Here is a 14,919-nt window from a genome sequence, read left to right as displayed (position 1 = left end):
TTTCAATGCAATCCTGGGTGAATAAATTGTGCCTAGATCACATAGCATAATACGATTATATCATGTGAATGTATCACTCGGTACACACAAGGATAAATGCTCGTTCTTGTGATGTGGTGTGAGGGCAGACGGGGAGTCTGTTTATGCATAATACGATTATATCATGTGAATGTATCACTCGGTACACACAAGGATAAATGCTCGTTCTTGTGATGTGGTGTGAGGGCAGACGGGGAGTCTGTTTATGCGCGGTCATTGCAACCGCCATGCACTTTGGCCATTTCCAGTGGAGGATTCCTGGGGAACCCTGGCAAAACTACATCCTGCGATCTGTAGCCCATAGACAGAGCCAATATTAGGAGTAGTTTGCAAATCAGATATTAAATCTGGCAGCAGCGACTCCTCGCCAGCGACAAAGGAGGGATCACAGCAGGTATCAAACCACTTTTTCTATTATTCGGGGGATACCTAATATTTGAGGCTAGCCGTAGGATGCAAATATTGTTTGATAAATAAACTCCTTTTTGTCTTTGTTTTCTTTGTTTTACTCTCTTTTATTCTTTTTCTTTTTTTTTCTTATTTTGCTTTTATCTTTCTTTTTTGCTTTTTTTATTTTCTTTTTCTATTTTGGCATGATTTAACTATTATTGCTTTTACAATGCAAACCTTGACACTAATATTTCACCCAGATTACGTTGCATAATGCGATTATATCTTGTGAATGTATCACCCGAAACTCGCAAGGTCAAAGGCTCACCGAAGTTTCTCTGTATGCTTATGTGTGTACTATATATCTAGTGACCTTTTTACTAAAAGCATTGCAGGCTGTGGTGAGTACCCAGAAGGGACTCACCACAGCCAAAGGGCAGTATTCAATGCTGGGGGCGAACTATCACAGCTCGCATGGTCAGTGTTCAACTGACCCCCTGCATACGCTGTTTCCCCCTCGCTAAAACAGCGAGACTTGCAGCTAAATGCAGCGGACTCCCTGCATTAGCCGGGTACCTCGCTGTTTTGGGGAATCCTCGCCATCCTCTGACAGCGAGGATTCCCCCAGAACGTTGAAAAAGGTAAGCGGCTGGTGCTGGAGTTAAACAGCGATGATCGCTTGTTTTCGGCGATCCCCGGCCACATTGAATACACCACTCAGTGTTGCTGATCTCTTTAAATGTCTAAAGCAACAGATGCTGTGACTTTAGGGCATTGCGAGTGGGGACAAGTGACAATTATATTGGGGAAGCATTGGGGTTGGTGCAGCCAGGCAGTTAATGTTTTTTTTTAGTTAACTATCTGAGGACGGAGCAGGCACTATAAAAAGTATTAATATGCCCTGCTGTCCCATATTTTGTGATATTTCAGAATCAGCCTGGAACAGAGTTAATTGGTACTTGTTCTCGCTATCCACTTTATATCTCTCCAAGTTTTGCTAAACACTAAGAAATACAATGTAGCTGTATTTAGTAGGTACAATCTGTCTGTAAAGATTATTGTTGTTGATCATGTTAATGAAATCCTCATAAAACTGAGCTATTTGGTAGTGTTGGCAAATACAGTGCAATAGTATTTAATCCTATATTGGTGCAGTTTGTCCTGCAAAATAAAGTTCTAGTGTACAAATCGGCAGCTCTGTATGTCTGCAGTGATTAGCATTCACATTCTCATTCCCCACTCACATGCATTTTTTTGTAAATCAAAATCATTATTAAAGGGCAATTTTTTGAATTACAGAGCAATCAATGTTTAACTGTATAACTCTAGATACATCTTAATGTTTATTGCATTGAAAGTCGTCCCTGCAGTCACCAATGATACTGTGCATGCATTCTTATAGTCTTTAGCTAAGTGGAAAGCAGCATGATGTATTTCAGAGGAAATACAGAAGCTTGCAGAAAACATTTAAATTGGGGCATCATCATGAAGTGTTCACACAACCTTAACTTAAAGTTGGGATTCCCTCTTGCCTGAAGTGTATAGATGGTGTGCGTCTATTCAGCATCTCAGAAGGGGAAAAACGGGGGCTAATCAAGGCTAATTTGCATATTATACAGCCAAATTAGCATAGGTTACGCCCCCTTTTGGTCGCGCACCTATGCCGTGCGAGTGTCCCTATTGGCAATCTGCAGTAGTTGGGAGGTATGCACCTTTAGAATAGTATACAGAAGAAAAAATCTATTTGAGGACTTCCCGGGCCACATTGCAGCCTAGCACACCACAGCAGGTTCTGGGTTGAGAAGAGCTGCTGCATATGCTCCTGCCACCAATTATCAGGGGCCCATTGGGCCCCTCTATCAGACCTGAGCTCAGATAATTAGTACCACCTTCTCCCCTCTCTGTGCCCATAAAGGGAGACTGGCTATGATGACAAGAGCCACGTGTCACCCCGTTTGTTACCCAGCACTACTTTACTTCGATAAATTATTTTTCTTTATGTGGTTATTCTTTCAGAAACTGGGGCCTATTGTTTCCTTAGTACAACGCCATTAAGACTAATTAAAAGGAAAATAATAGGGGGTTAACACTAATTATCAAGATTTTTTTTTCTTACAGTGCTTTCAGCTTGTGGCTCTTTTTTTCACCTATCAGACTTTTTGTTTGTCTTTTACTTGCCCGCACATTGTTTACATTGTTCCTTTTTGAAAAATCTTGTATGCAGAATGCTTGACAGCCCTAGCCGCCTGGATGAAGAACATAGATTGATTGCCAGATATGCTGCAAGGCTGGCAGCCGAGACCACTTCATCAGTAAGTATAACCCATGGTCATGAAACCTTTTATTCTGTGCTTCCTCCCTCTGCAGAAATAATTTGGCGTGTAAAACACAAGACCTTTCACTGCTTCTATAAAACTACATATGTAAAACATAGTCCAGACTGATTTTCTATTCCCCACTGTTCATTTTACTACAAATTGGTCCAATTTGTTAAAAAAAATTGCATCTTTCTTATGTGCTTTCATATGGCGCTGCTCACAAAATCCCAGATTATATTCATAATAAAACACTGTGATCCAGACATTTATTATTTATTATGCAATATGAACAACTACTATTACATATTTATCATTTACAGCTAAAAAAATAATAATCGGATACACCTGTGTAAAGCTGGCCATACATCTACATATCGATTGTCAGATTGGACTGGCTGGAACAAAAACCTGGTAGTATCTGAAAGGCAGTTTGGCAGTTTTCCCGCATTTCAAAGCAAATGGTCAACTGTCATTTGTTCTCATCCATTACCAGGATTTTGTTCCAACCAGCCCAATCTGACAATCGATCTGTAGATGTATGGCTGGCTTTACACTTTACACTACATATTACAATTATAACATTTTGTACTTTATACCATTATAATATTTGCATCACCATATTTAATGAGAATATAGTTTAACTACTTCAGTGGTATGCCCGGAAATTTCTCTGGCTGAGCTGCGCTGCTTGCGCGGGCTTGGCTGAGAAATTTTTGGGCATGCCATTGATTGATAGGTGTGCCCCAGTGGTGCCTACAGCTGTGCACCAGTGGTGCCTACAGCTGTGCACCACTGGCGCACCCCTCGCCCCTCCGCTTCAGTGATCGTACCTCAGCATTAGTTGCAGTGAGCAGGCAGCAGGCTCGTGATATTCGGTGCGGCTTGGGGGGATTCGGGAGTGCTTGGAAGTACGGGCTCCTGAGTCCTCCCTAGCTGGCCGACCATCCCCGAGCCTGCCACCTCACTGGCTGCTGTGAACGGCGGCTGGGGCAGTAGCAGGTAGCGGAGATAAGGGGGAGAGGGAGGGACAGGAGGGGGAATGGGGGGGGCTACGCTTTTGTTGGGGCAGGACAAACCTGTCCTGGTAGGTTTGTCCTGCTTCACAAAACTCACCACTCAAGGGGTTAATAGCAAAAGTATATACAATGTATGACTGTAGTATGTTTATAATTTATTATAACATTGATATTTTTGCAGTTACTGTATTATGCACTACAAAAAAAGTTTTCATTGTTCTGCCTTTTTGAAAGTGTGATGCAATTTGCAGGAGAATCCCAACCTCCTCCGGCCATCATAATCTAGAAAAAGTCACAAATACAAAATACGGTTTTGAAAAAGAAGTTATATAAGGTGTTTGGGCAGACAAAGCCCTAAGAAGTTATTGGTAGTGAAACTGACATTAAATAATGAAAGCTAAAAATTCAACCTTGTTAGAAAGTAGCAAGACCCCTATGGACTAGAAGTAGTTAAGGTTAGAAGAATCTTGTGTACTTTTATCTTGACACAATATGGATGTTATTTCCCAAGCAATTATCATTTCAAGACTAGGTAGTCCTCTTATTGCTTACCACCTGACCCTTTCTCTATGTGAACAATAGCAAGGTTTTGTTGATAGCTTCAAACGTGGTCTCATGGACAACAGTCTTCTGTATCTACAGTACAAAAACCAAGTAATCTTCAAACCACTACTACAGTAGTCAGGGATGTAAGGGAACAGCAGAAGTAGATCTGGCAGGGGCCCTTTGTTCAATGGTGTTGATGAAAGATTTGTGAAAGAACAGCTTACATTTTTTCTTAATCATTTTTTTACAGATATTTTTTTTTTGTTGCATGAAAGTTGGATACAATCATCAGCAGATAGAAACCGCTGCAAGCCTCACACAGAATGCTGTAACTAGAATATAACATTAGCTGGGGAGGGTCAGGATAGTACAGTAGGTGGAGGTCACCACTGACAGTTTTAAAAAAAGCAAGTAGGCAGAGTTCAAGGGTGAAGGTTCAAGGGCGAAGTGGTGGAACTAGTAGGAATTGGGGAACTGGATGCTTCTGGATGTGGAGTGAGCAAATGAGTGAGTGCTAAGATCAGTTGCTGAGGAGAAACTTATAAGGTTATCGAGAGATTCCTTGAGCTTCTTAATAAATAATCCAAGGGGGTCCAGACCTGGTGAAAGTTAGTAAATTTCTTGTGGGGATTATTTGGAGTTTCTTTCCATGTAGGCAATAAAGCAGACAGCAGAAATGAGAGAAGGATACTTCCATAATTTGTCTACAAGTCATTAGGGAGCAGCAAAAATGTGTTGGGCTAATTCTGCAGAATGTCTATCATCTGCCTCTGTGGAGTAGTGTCGTAGATAGGAGCGACGGTCCTTAGTGACAGTACATGATAGTATGATAGATGACTAGATGTCGGACTCCATTCCAGAAGGTAAAGATCACTGGACATATATCGTATGCAGTCCAGCTGCCAGAGAGCCTGCTGGGGATACACACTATACTGTTGGCTGTGATTGTGTATTGTATGAGAAGGAAGGTTTGATTCTTAATTGAAGTTTATTTGTTTCTTTATTTTCAGCACAGAGGCCCAGACATCTCCTTTACTATTGATGCAAATAAGCAACAGAGACAGCTTATTGCAGAGCTAGAAAATAAAAACAGGTACATATATAATGCACTTGTGCCGACTATAAAGGTTCTATACTAGTATACTAAGAACAAATGTTTATCTATCTATATAAATATAAATATTACTAAATTACCAATTCTATTTGAAGAGAAATATTGCAGGAAATCCAGAGATTGCGAATCGAGCATGAACAGGCCTCTCAGCCCACACCAGAAAAAGCTCAACAGAACCCCACTCTTCTGGCGGAGCTTCGGCTGCTCAGGTAAGTTCACTTGAGTGATGCATTCCTATGTAATTGTTCTCTCCCTACATACTGCTTCCCCCTTCCTCTATGCAGTGTTTTATCATACTACTGTATATAGTTTTGTCCCAAAGTGGTGAGCTGGAGTATTGGGGAATACAGCAGCTTTCTAGGCTTGTGTATGTGTACCCACAGTGTGCATTTGTACCCTGTTACAGCTCAGTATTAGTCAGCTTGCTCCATGCCTCCCAACTGTCCCGCTTATCGCGGGAACGTCCCGATATTTTGGGACATTCCCACGTTCCTCCCGCCGCCGGCAGTGTCCCGCTGCGGGGGGGGCAGTTGGGAGTCCCCCCTGTAGTCTGTGAATAGACACTGTGCGCAGCACAGCGTCTATTCTTGCAGGCAGAGGGGCTGGGGGCTGGCCAGCAGCTCACAGAGATGCTGGGCATGCCCCCACCGTGGCGGAAAACGGAGCGCCGCCAGTGTAGGCCATGCCCCCTTTCAGGCAGGCCACGCCCCCAAAAATTCGGCCCGCACCTTAGGCGCACACCCTGTCCCACCGCCGGGGTCCCAGATCTTGGGAGGTATGTTGCTCTATGGTAGAATTTATCAAGTACATTCCATAAACTGATAGGTAGAAGCTGATTGATTTCCGTGCAGCCTATTTCTATCGCAGCCATCGATTAAGTCCAGGGCTACACACAGTCTGTACACAGTGGAAAAATCATTTGAAGGTGAGCAGCTTACGAATGGATTTGCTGCTATTCGCCGATTATCATCATTTGCACGAGCCTTACACATCGATTCACGGGATTGCACAGGGCAGGATTTCACTCTGGCTGGGTGGCAATAACATGATCGGAGGGCTCTGCAAATTAGCAGAGAACCAATCAGGTTGAATAACCCCTAATATGGGAGCCTGGCCCCTCTCCCCAAACAGGTAGGCTGCATCTCCTCTCCAGGCCGTTCCCAGAGACGACAACTAGTTGGCAAGTATGGTTATATCAGATTTTTAATCAATCAAATAAAAGGACACGATTGTCCCTTGCGATGTTGGGTATAAATAGAGAACAAAAATGAAAACATGTATACACAATCGTGATCTGACTAGATCGCCTAGACATGAAGCACGGATCCCTCACTGTGTACACCCTAAAACGATGCGCGGTCCCACGTGACGCCATCGCCCACAGAGGTGAACAGTCCTTGCACTGGCTACCCTGCTTATATTGCAGCACACATCGTGGGTGCATCAAATGTGCGCTGACCATCGCCCTGTGTGTACAGGGCATTATTTATTTCCAGCTACAGTAATTTAGTTGTTCTAGTCACTTGCAGCACTCAGTCTTTGGGGGGAATTTCATTGAGCAAAAGGTTTAATGAAGTAGAACAAAATCTTACTTCCCATTTTCTGTTCCCTAATTGAATCTGCCCCTTTAAATGATACTTTAATGAGGCACAGGTGTTTTTAGACTACAGTGGTTGATTATACTATGTGAACGTTGTTGCATTATGTGAACCTGATCCTTGTCATCCCTCAGACAGCGCAAAGATGAGCTCGAGCAGCGGATGTCTGCCTTGCAGGAGAGCAGGAGAGAGTTGATGGTACAACTTGAAGGGCTTATGAAACTTTTGAAGGTGAGAAATGCATCATATCAGGGCAGTTAGAGGTAGCAGAACTGGGATTACGGTCATTAGGCCTACAGCATGATGGTAGACATCCACGAAGGGCGACATGAGTCGTCGGGGTCATTAGGTCGACATGGGGAAGGTCAAAAGGTTGACATGGCATTTTTCACATTTTCTTTGAGCCGACATGTGCCAACAGGCAGTATTTCATCTCCTACCATCCGCTAGGGCGTGGTGGGAGAATAAAATAGTGTGCCGAGCGTAGCGAGGCACCGCGACCAGAAGCATGGCACACGCAGGGACAATGTCGACTGTGTCGAAATTCGGGACAAAAAAATTTGAAAAATCCCATGTTGACCTATTGACCTTCTCCATGTCGATCTAATGCTTTATGCAACCTAATGGCCCTGTCGACTTTAATGCATGTCGACCATCTATCCAATAATCGCAGCCCACAGAACTCGATCTGTCACAGAAAACGTTGTGTAGTCTATTGGCTTTCTGCAATAGACTTAGCTATATTTGGCTGTTATATCAAGGTGATGCTTCCTGATACTGAGCTGGCTGGACATAAGCTCATGGACACAGGGGGACTGGGTAACACAGACAAAACAATACATATAAAAGTCCAGTCACACACCATCCTGAAGAAGCCCGTGGGCGAAACTAGTTGATGCTGTGGATACCCTGATATTGCCGTCGTACACACACGGCTTAGAAGGGTAAGTCTGCCGGCAGACACCCCCTGCATTTTTTGGAATACCAGGTACTCATATATTTTATTGACTCTGATACCACTCCACATAAAGGAGCCAACACTCAGCTGTTGCTGAACAAGGACTATACCGGTACTGGACTTTTATATGTATTGTTTTGTCTGTGTTACCCAGTCCCCCTGTGTCCATTTGTATACCGGTATTAGATGTTTTAATAACTTTCTTTTATATATGCTAAACCACTAGAATATCTTTTTGGTGCTAACTGTGCACATTATCAGTTTTTGCATAAACCATCACTTTATTTTATTATACTTTGTGCAAGGTAATTTAATTTCAAATTTCTAAACCTATTTATTAGACTTGTATTTTCATCTCTTATTATATTCTGGTCAGTAAGTGCAGGGTGCCCCACCCACACCTGTCTACACTTACGTCTATCGGCTATTAAGTAGTGTACCCATACACCCAGCTGCTACATCCAGAATAATAGGTCTGTGGCTCAGTAATCTCATCACCTACCCGTAACCAATGGACATAAGCTCGGTTCTATATCAAGTTCTGCCCACTACATACCAACTGTTGGAGTACTGCTTGCTATGTAGGAGGAGGTGTGTAGTGAAGGCAGCATCTGATTGCACATCTGGAACACCCTTTCTGTACTCAGTTGTTGCTGCAGGTGTGCATTTTCCCATACTGCCACTCAGTTGTGTCTTGTAATATTACACATCTGACCCTGGCAACAGCACTGGTGTAACCACAGGAAATCCAAGGGCACCTTTTGCTATGCCTGGGGAACAAAGCCCCAGTTGGAAGTATAACCGGTTTAAACAATTTTCAAAATGTACCATTGGTCACGTAACCTATTTTCTCTGTATGAACATTTACAGGAACAAGAGATGAGACAGGCAGTAAGTCCTTTTCTTTGTTGCTACCATCGGGTGCACGCCTTTGAGTGTGTTGGCATGATGTGAAACAGGAGTTGTAAGAATAACAAAAAACACCGTCCTCACATCTATAAAACGCTGATCACTGAGGAGGAACAATATGGATTAGAAGTCTTGTGTTTGCATTATAATAATACTGTGTGCTACATAATGTGTCTCGTCATGTCTCCTCCAGGCGCACAAAACAAGCTTACGGTTTTTGTTTTTACATAACTTTAAGATGTCAATAAAGTAAATGTTTAGGAAGAGTAGATATATACATAATAGCATGGTCTGGTGTAGTCTAACCATGACATTGTGCATGAAGTAAGTAAGCTGGGTTTCCTGGTTTACAGCGTTATCGTTTGACCTGTTTGTCATTTATAACAATTCTTTTTGTAGTGGATACACTTTTTACTGTATTTATGTTGTAACTACTAAGTAGCAATCTGTGATACATGAGCTCTTGCTTCTGCAGTAGTATATGCCGGTTAAAGCTGGGGACGTGGCAGATTTTACCTATGGACCCCCAGTAAAATTTACCTCTGCAGTAGGGTGGCCAATCCTCAGAGCGGGATCGGTGGGATTCTGGGATTTTGCCCCAAAATCACCAGGATTTCAATCCCAGGATTGAAGTTTCCAAACCCAGGATTTCCCGATTAGACTGCGTGCATGCGCAGTCTAATTCCGGGCAGCTTCTGAGCACTTGCTCAGACGCTGCCCATCTCGCACTGCTTGCTTCTCCACCTGCCTGATCAGTGCGGCACCCCTGGACTGCTCCCAAACTATCGCCTGCCCTTCCCTGCCTGCTCAATGCGATGCATACAGACCGCTCCCCGGCTGCATCGCCTGCCACGCTCCCCGACCACACCGCCGGACCCACCATGAAGTCAATTGTGTCGGATCATGGGGCGTCTGCGTTTTTTTTTAAATTCGGGATGCCAATCTGATACTCTGCAGTGAGCAGGTTGAAGTCTGTGACTGCACTGGCTACATTGTGACTTGCAGTGACTTCCTACTGCTAATCACTGGCAGGACAGGTAGTCCCATTTGGAGGTATTTTCTCCCTCTGGGACTGACAGACTGGGCTGTGATTAGCAGAGGGCGAGCTTCCAGTAGGAAGCCACCGCCTACCTTTCGGGCACTCCGGTCCGGCTTGTATGTGCTTCAGCAAATCATAGAATCCATTGTTTTGTGCATGTGCAGTCCCACTGCCCTTGTGTGCCAGTCCCTGCCATGTCCATTACTTGGTGCCATAACCAAGCTAGCCAGGGCTAGCTGTCTTCTCTCCCAGGCGCAGAGACGTATTAAGCCTGGAGAAGAGATAAAGTAGAAGGTTCAGCCCATGCACTAATGGTTAGCCAAACCTCTAGGCCCCTACCACTGCATGACCCTGGTGGGCCCTTCATGCCCCAGTCTAACACTGAGTGCAGGTGATCTGTAGCTGTGAGTTCTGTTTAAACCGTTCTTTTCGAAGCTTTTGCTGCAGGCTAAAATTTGCACTCCGCAGTTGCACGTCTTTTCTGCCATGCACTAAATATGAATGCATTGATTTAACCTTTAATCCTGGTGAATTCACCTTTTTTTACACTTTGCTGGTGATACTTTTCTCTGAGTTCCTTGCAGATATCACTTTACATACGTATGCTAGTAATATATTAGCCATTTCAGCTTTCTCAGTCTCCCACTTTAAGCCCCTGCAGAATGCACCTCACACAGAAGAGAGAGAGCTAGGGTGGAGCTGCTGGTTATGAGGGGCAGGACATGCAATGCAACCAGGTGGCTGCCAGATGATTAATGCATGTACCACCATGCAGACAATATTTATTATTCATGCCCCATTGAAATTCCCTAACACTCGAGCTTCTTGGGTATTGTACCAAGAAGAATATAAGAATGCTCCCGAAATAGAACACCTTAGTGATATATGCAGTGATGCTGTTCACTCTGCCTCTGTGCCGACCAATGTAGGCTTTTCTTTTGAATTGCACATAATTCATAGGGGAAAATTTACTAAGATGGGAGTTCTACTTCAGATGGGATGTTGCTATGGGCAACCAATCAGATAGAATCTACTCATTATTAATTTAGCACCTTCTAGAAGATAATAGATAGTGATTGGTTGCCTGTAGCATCATCCCATATGAAATAGTACATTTCCCCCATAGTGTCTAAATGCTGGGTTATTGAATGCAAACACTACGGTTTCGAATTCTGGTTTATGCAAATCACTAAACTACCTCTGTATCCTGTATGTAGTTCTTAGTACAGGTCACAAAGCAAGTATAATACAACGGGATGCGGTCATCTATTAGAATGAACTTAGGTCTACAGTCATTAGGTCGACCCCACTAGGTCGACTGGCAGGAAGGTCGACCTGACTTAAGGTCGACATGGGCCAAGGTCGACATGACTTAAGGTCGAATTTGCGTAAAGGTCAACATGAGGAAGGTCGACTGGTCATAAGGTCGACATGAGTTTTTCACTGTTTTTTGAGCCGACATGTGCCGACAGGCGGTATTTCATGCCCTACCATCCACTAGGGCGTGGTGGGAGAATAAAATAGTGTGCCGAGCGCAGCGAGGCACCGTGCCCGAAGAATCGCGAGCGAAGCGAGTGATGCGAGGGTCCGATTCTCATTGCCAACTGTGTCGACATTCGGATAAAAAACCAGTGAAAAACCATGTCGACCTTATAACCAGTCGACCTTCCTCATGTCGACCTTTATGCAAATTCGACCTTAAGTCATGTCGACCTTGGCCCATGTCAACCTTAAGTCAGGTCGACCTTCCTGCCAGTCGACCTAGTGGGGTCGACCTAATGACTGTAGACCTAAGTTCATTCTGACAGATGTCCCGATTCCAATACAACACAGTTCTTCATATTCAAATACTAATTAAATATCAGTATAATGATGGGTTGTAATAAGGATGCGGGCTATATTCCACCACAAGTTGCAATGATAATTACATATGCATTTACTATTGTAAAGGAGATCACTTCTGGAAAAAGCTGCCTTGCAATGCTGGGACTTCTGTGATTTGGCCCCGGGATGCCTTTTGCGTATGTGCAGAGGGATGCAGTGGCCGTGGGGGGTTCTGTAAATCATCCAATTGGATCTCTCTCAGGAAGAAGCCCATAGGCGTATAGGCATAAGTACAAAAAAAAGCACATAGGCTTCTATAGGGTAACACCAGTAAAATTTGTCATTGCCTTCCGCATTGGAAACCCAGGGTCCCAAGGTTAGTACACATATGGAAATGTAGTGAAAACCCAGAAAACATTATTTTAACTGCGTATTTCCTTTAGTACTTCCCTCCCTCAACATAGGTGTGAAAATTATTGCCAAGCAAACATTTGTATTCATCATAATGACCTGTAATGTTTACCTTCTATTGGAAATATAATCTTTTTTTTTTTTATAAAACATTTTTTTTAAATTTATATAACAAATGTGAGTGAAGCTGGCATTTTTAGCAGATATTTAGCACGTCTCTCACAGAGATGTTGGTACTTAAAGGGTTACATTGATATACAGTAGCCCAGCATATGTATTACTCTGCATTCACAAATACAAGATAACCCAGGCTTACACCCAGCATAAGCACAGCAATGTGGAACGCTGCAGTGCAGTCATACATACAGATGGCGTACTGGACTATGATTTGTGCCATATTAGCTCCCTACACTGGTACAAAGTGCAATTGGATGGCAAACCTGGGACAGGATCTCAATGCATAGAAAATTCCTGCACGTTATTGAAGTCCATAACTAAAAGGCTTAGAAATATTAACTTGCAAAAGATAATAACTCATCTCTTTATAACACCTATTAAATATGCATAGGTACTGTTGGCAAAATACCATTATTTACCGCTTCCTTTAACTTCTCATTTCCTATCTGTATTATCCCAGGACATAGAAATAATATATTATAAATATAGTTTGTGTAAAACTGAAGTCTAAAACCGTAGACACCTGGACCAGCATTACAATCAGAGAATGATTTACTGCACAACTGGCATCAGGTCATCTGGTTTTCTCCTGGGCGCTGAAAATGTGTTTTATTATGTGTTCTGGGGAACCATTTACTGTTTGTTATTCTTATTCTGTCTCCGTGCCCCAATAATGGTTTGGACAGCTCACCTTACTATGTTAACCTTATGTTGGAAAATTCATACATTGTCAGTATGAGCCTAGCACATTTTCTGTCGCTTCCCCGGGTTGTGCTGGATGTACTGTACATCCACTGAAAGCTGGACCAGCATGTCTTGTTCTACACAAGGTGAACATAGAACTAGTAATAGTAAGTGAAGAGACCAAAATAAAAAAACAATTCATTCATTCATTCTGTTAGTAACCATGTCAATATAGGATAGTACAGGTTCTTCCAAATGCTCCAGTGGCCTCTACCGTGGCTTACACCCTGGCCTATTGCTTGGGCAGCTAATCCACCATCAAGAGCATTTACCCTCTGCCCTGGAAACACTAATATCCAGAGAGCAAAGGTGCTGCTGATTACACACAACCCTGCTGATACTACTACTTCCAAAACCTGGTCTGGATACTCCACATTACTCTCACGTGGAGAGATGCTGTCTCTGCCACAATATGTGTGTGTGTGTGTATATGTATATATGGATATATATATATATATGCAACACTAATGTCCGGCACTCCAAAGCTGTGTCAAGAATTCCTCGGCAGGTGCCCGCATCCACTACTAGAACAGCGTATACAGGAAACAATGATGCAGCACTCCAGCCTTGTGAAACAGTGGTTTTAATAAGATTAGCTCTCAACTAAGTTTCAACATTTACATGTTGTCTTCAGGCTGAAGACAACATGTAAATGTTGAAACGTAGCTGAGAGCTAATCTTATTAAAACCACTGTTTCACAAGGCTGGAGTGCTGCATCATTGTTTCCTATATATATATATATATAGATATAAATATACACACACACACACTAAGAGAAAAATGAATTAAGGTTTTTAATCTGGACTCCTTATTTAATACTAATTCAATTGCAGCAATTAAAATAATTATACAGATGTGGCCAAGTACATCGTGGCTGCGTTTCACATATGCAAATCGCGCATGAATCGCGCCTGCTCCTTGCGCTATAGTCCCGTTATAGATCGCATTATAAATGTAACTTAATGTTGTAAATGTAAACTTCAATTACACTCATTGACCACCAGATGTCACTTTTCCCAAACAGTACAGCGCATGCGTAAAAATCTCTTCTACAAAACAGTCAGGCTGCCACACCTATACACTACAGATTTTGTCCTTACTTTAGGGACAGAGTGCTTGTATTTTATTCGCAGCAGCAGTTACGTACGGTTATTTATGTAATTGGTACAGAAGCCATGCTAACCTTTGCTATTGCTGGATGACTACTTATAACATTATTTGAGGACCTACAGTATCATACGGAGCATGTCATACAGTACGTACTGTACTTTACGGGGTATGTCTTGTATTGGACGTTGCTGTATATCATACACCAATGGAGCGAACAAAATCCCAGGTAACAGTGGCCTAGCGGGTAGAGGCACAGCTACACTCTGAGCAGCAACAGTGGTTTGATCCACACTTGGGTACAATATTTTTTTATTTTTTAAACGTACTCTTTTTTTTTTTTTTAATAGTTACAGTATTTGGTGCTTTGCAAATTCCTTCTGACTTTTCCACAAACAAAAATTCACAATGGCAGGCTGCCATGTACACGATAGTTATTGCCCATACATACTGCGATACAAACAACAGTTTTTTTTCGCAACAATAGATTTCGCTCTTCAGGTAAAAGTCCTTGCTTTGAGGACCGTGTTTCGGGATTAAATTCACTTCTCCAGCTTTTCAAGGCTACACATGTCGCTGGTTCAGAGTGCTACTGTGTGAACATGGAAGCCATGCTAACCTTTGCTAAACAGTCAGGCTGCCACACCTATACACTACAGATTTTGTCCTTACTTTAGGGACAGAGTTCTTGTATTTTATTCACAGCAGCAGTTACGTACGGTTATTTA

The 14,919-nt window shown here is 42.8% G+C and overlaps 1 protein-coding gene across 6 annotated transcripts in view; it reads left to right on the top strand.

Annotated features, from left to right (window-relative positions):
* DTNA (dystrobrevin alpha) overlaps nucleotides 1-14,919 on the top strand; it is a 236,085-nt gene that overhangs the window by 201,007 nt on the left and 20,159 nt on the right. For all 6 annotated transcript variants that reach the window (XM_083187440.1, XM_083187439.1, XM_083187438.1 and 3 more), the window contains 4 exons: nucleotides 2,654-2,741; nucleotides 5,320-5,402; nucleotides 5,519-5,632; nucleotides 7,156-7,252. In XM_083187440.1, the coding sequence (XP_083043566.1) occupies nucleotides 2,654-2,741; nucleotides 5,320-5,402; nucleotides 5,519-5,632; nucleotides 7,156-7,252 (382 nt within the window). The remainder of the gene's footprint in view (nucleotides 1-2,653; nucleotides 2,742-5,319; nucleotides 5,403-5,518; nucleotides 5,633-7,155; nucleotides 7,253-14,919) is intronic.

This window comes from Crinia signifera, chromosome 5, assembly GCF_055691185.1.
Source record: "Crinia signifera chromosome 5, ASM5569118v1, whole genome shotgun sequence".
Lineage (NCBI taxonomy): Eukaryota > Metazoa > Chordata > Amphibia > Anura > Myobatrachidae > Crinia > Crinia signifera.
The sequence above is the reverse complement of the archived record's forward strand: the minus strand, read 5'-3'. Positions and strand labels throughout refer to the sequence as shown.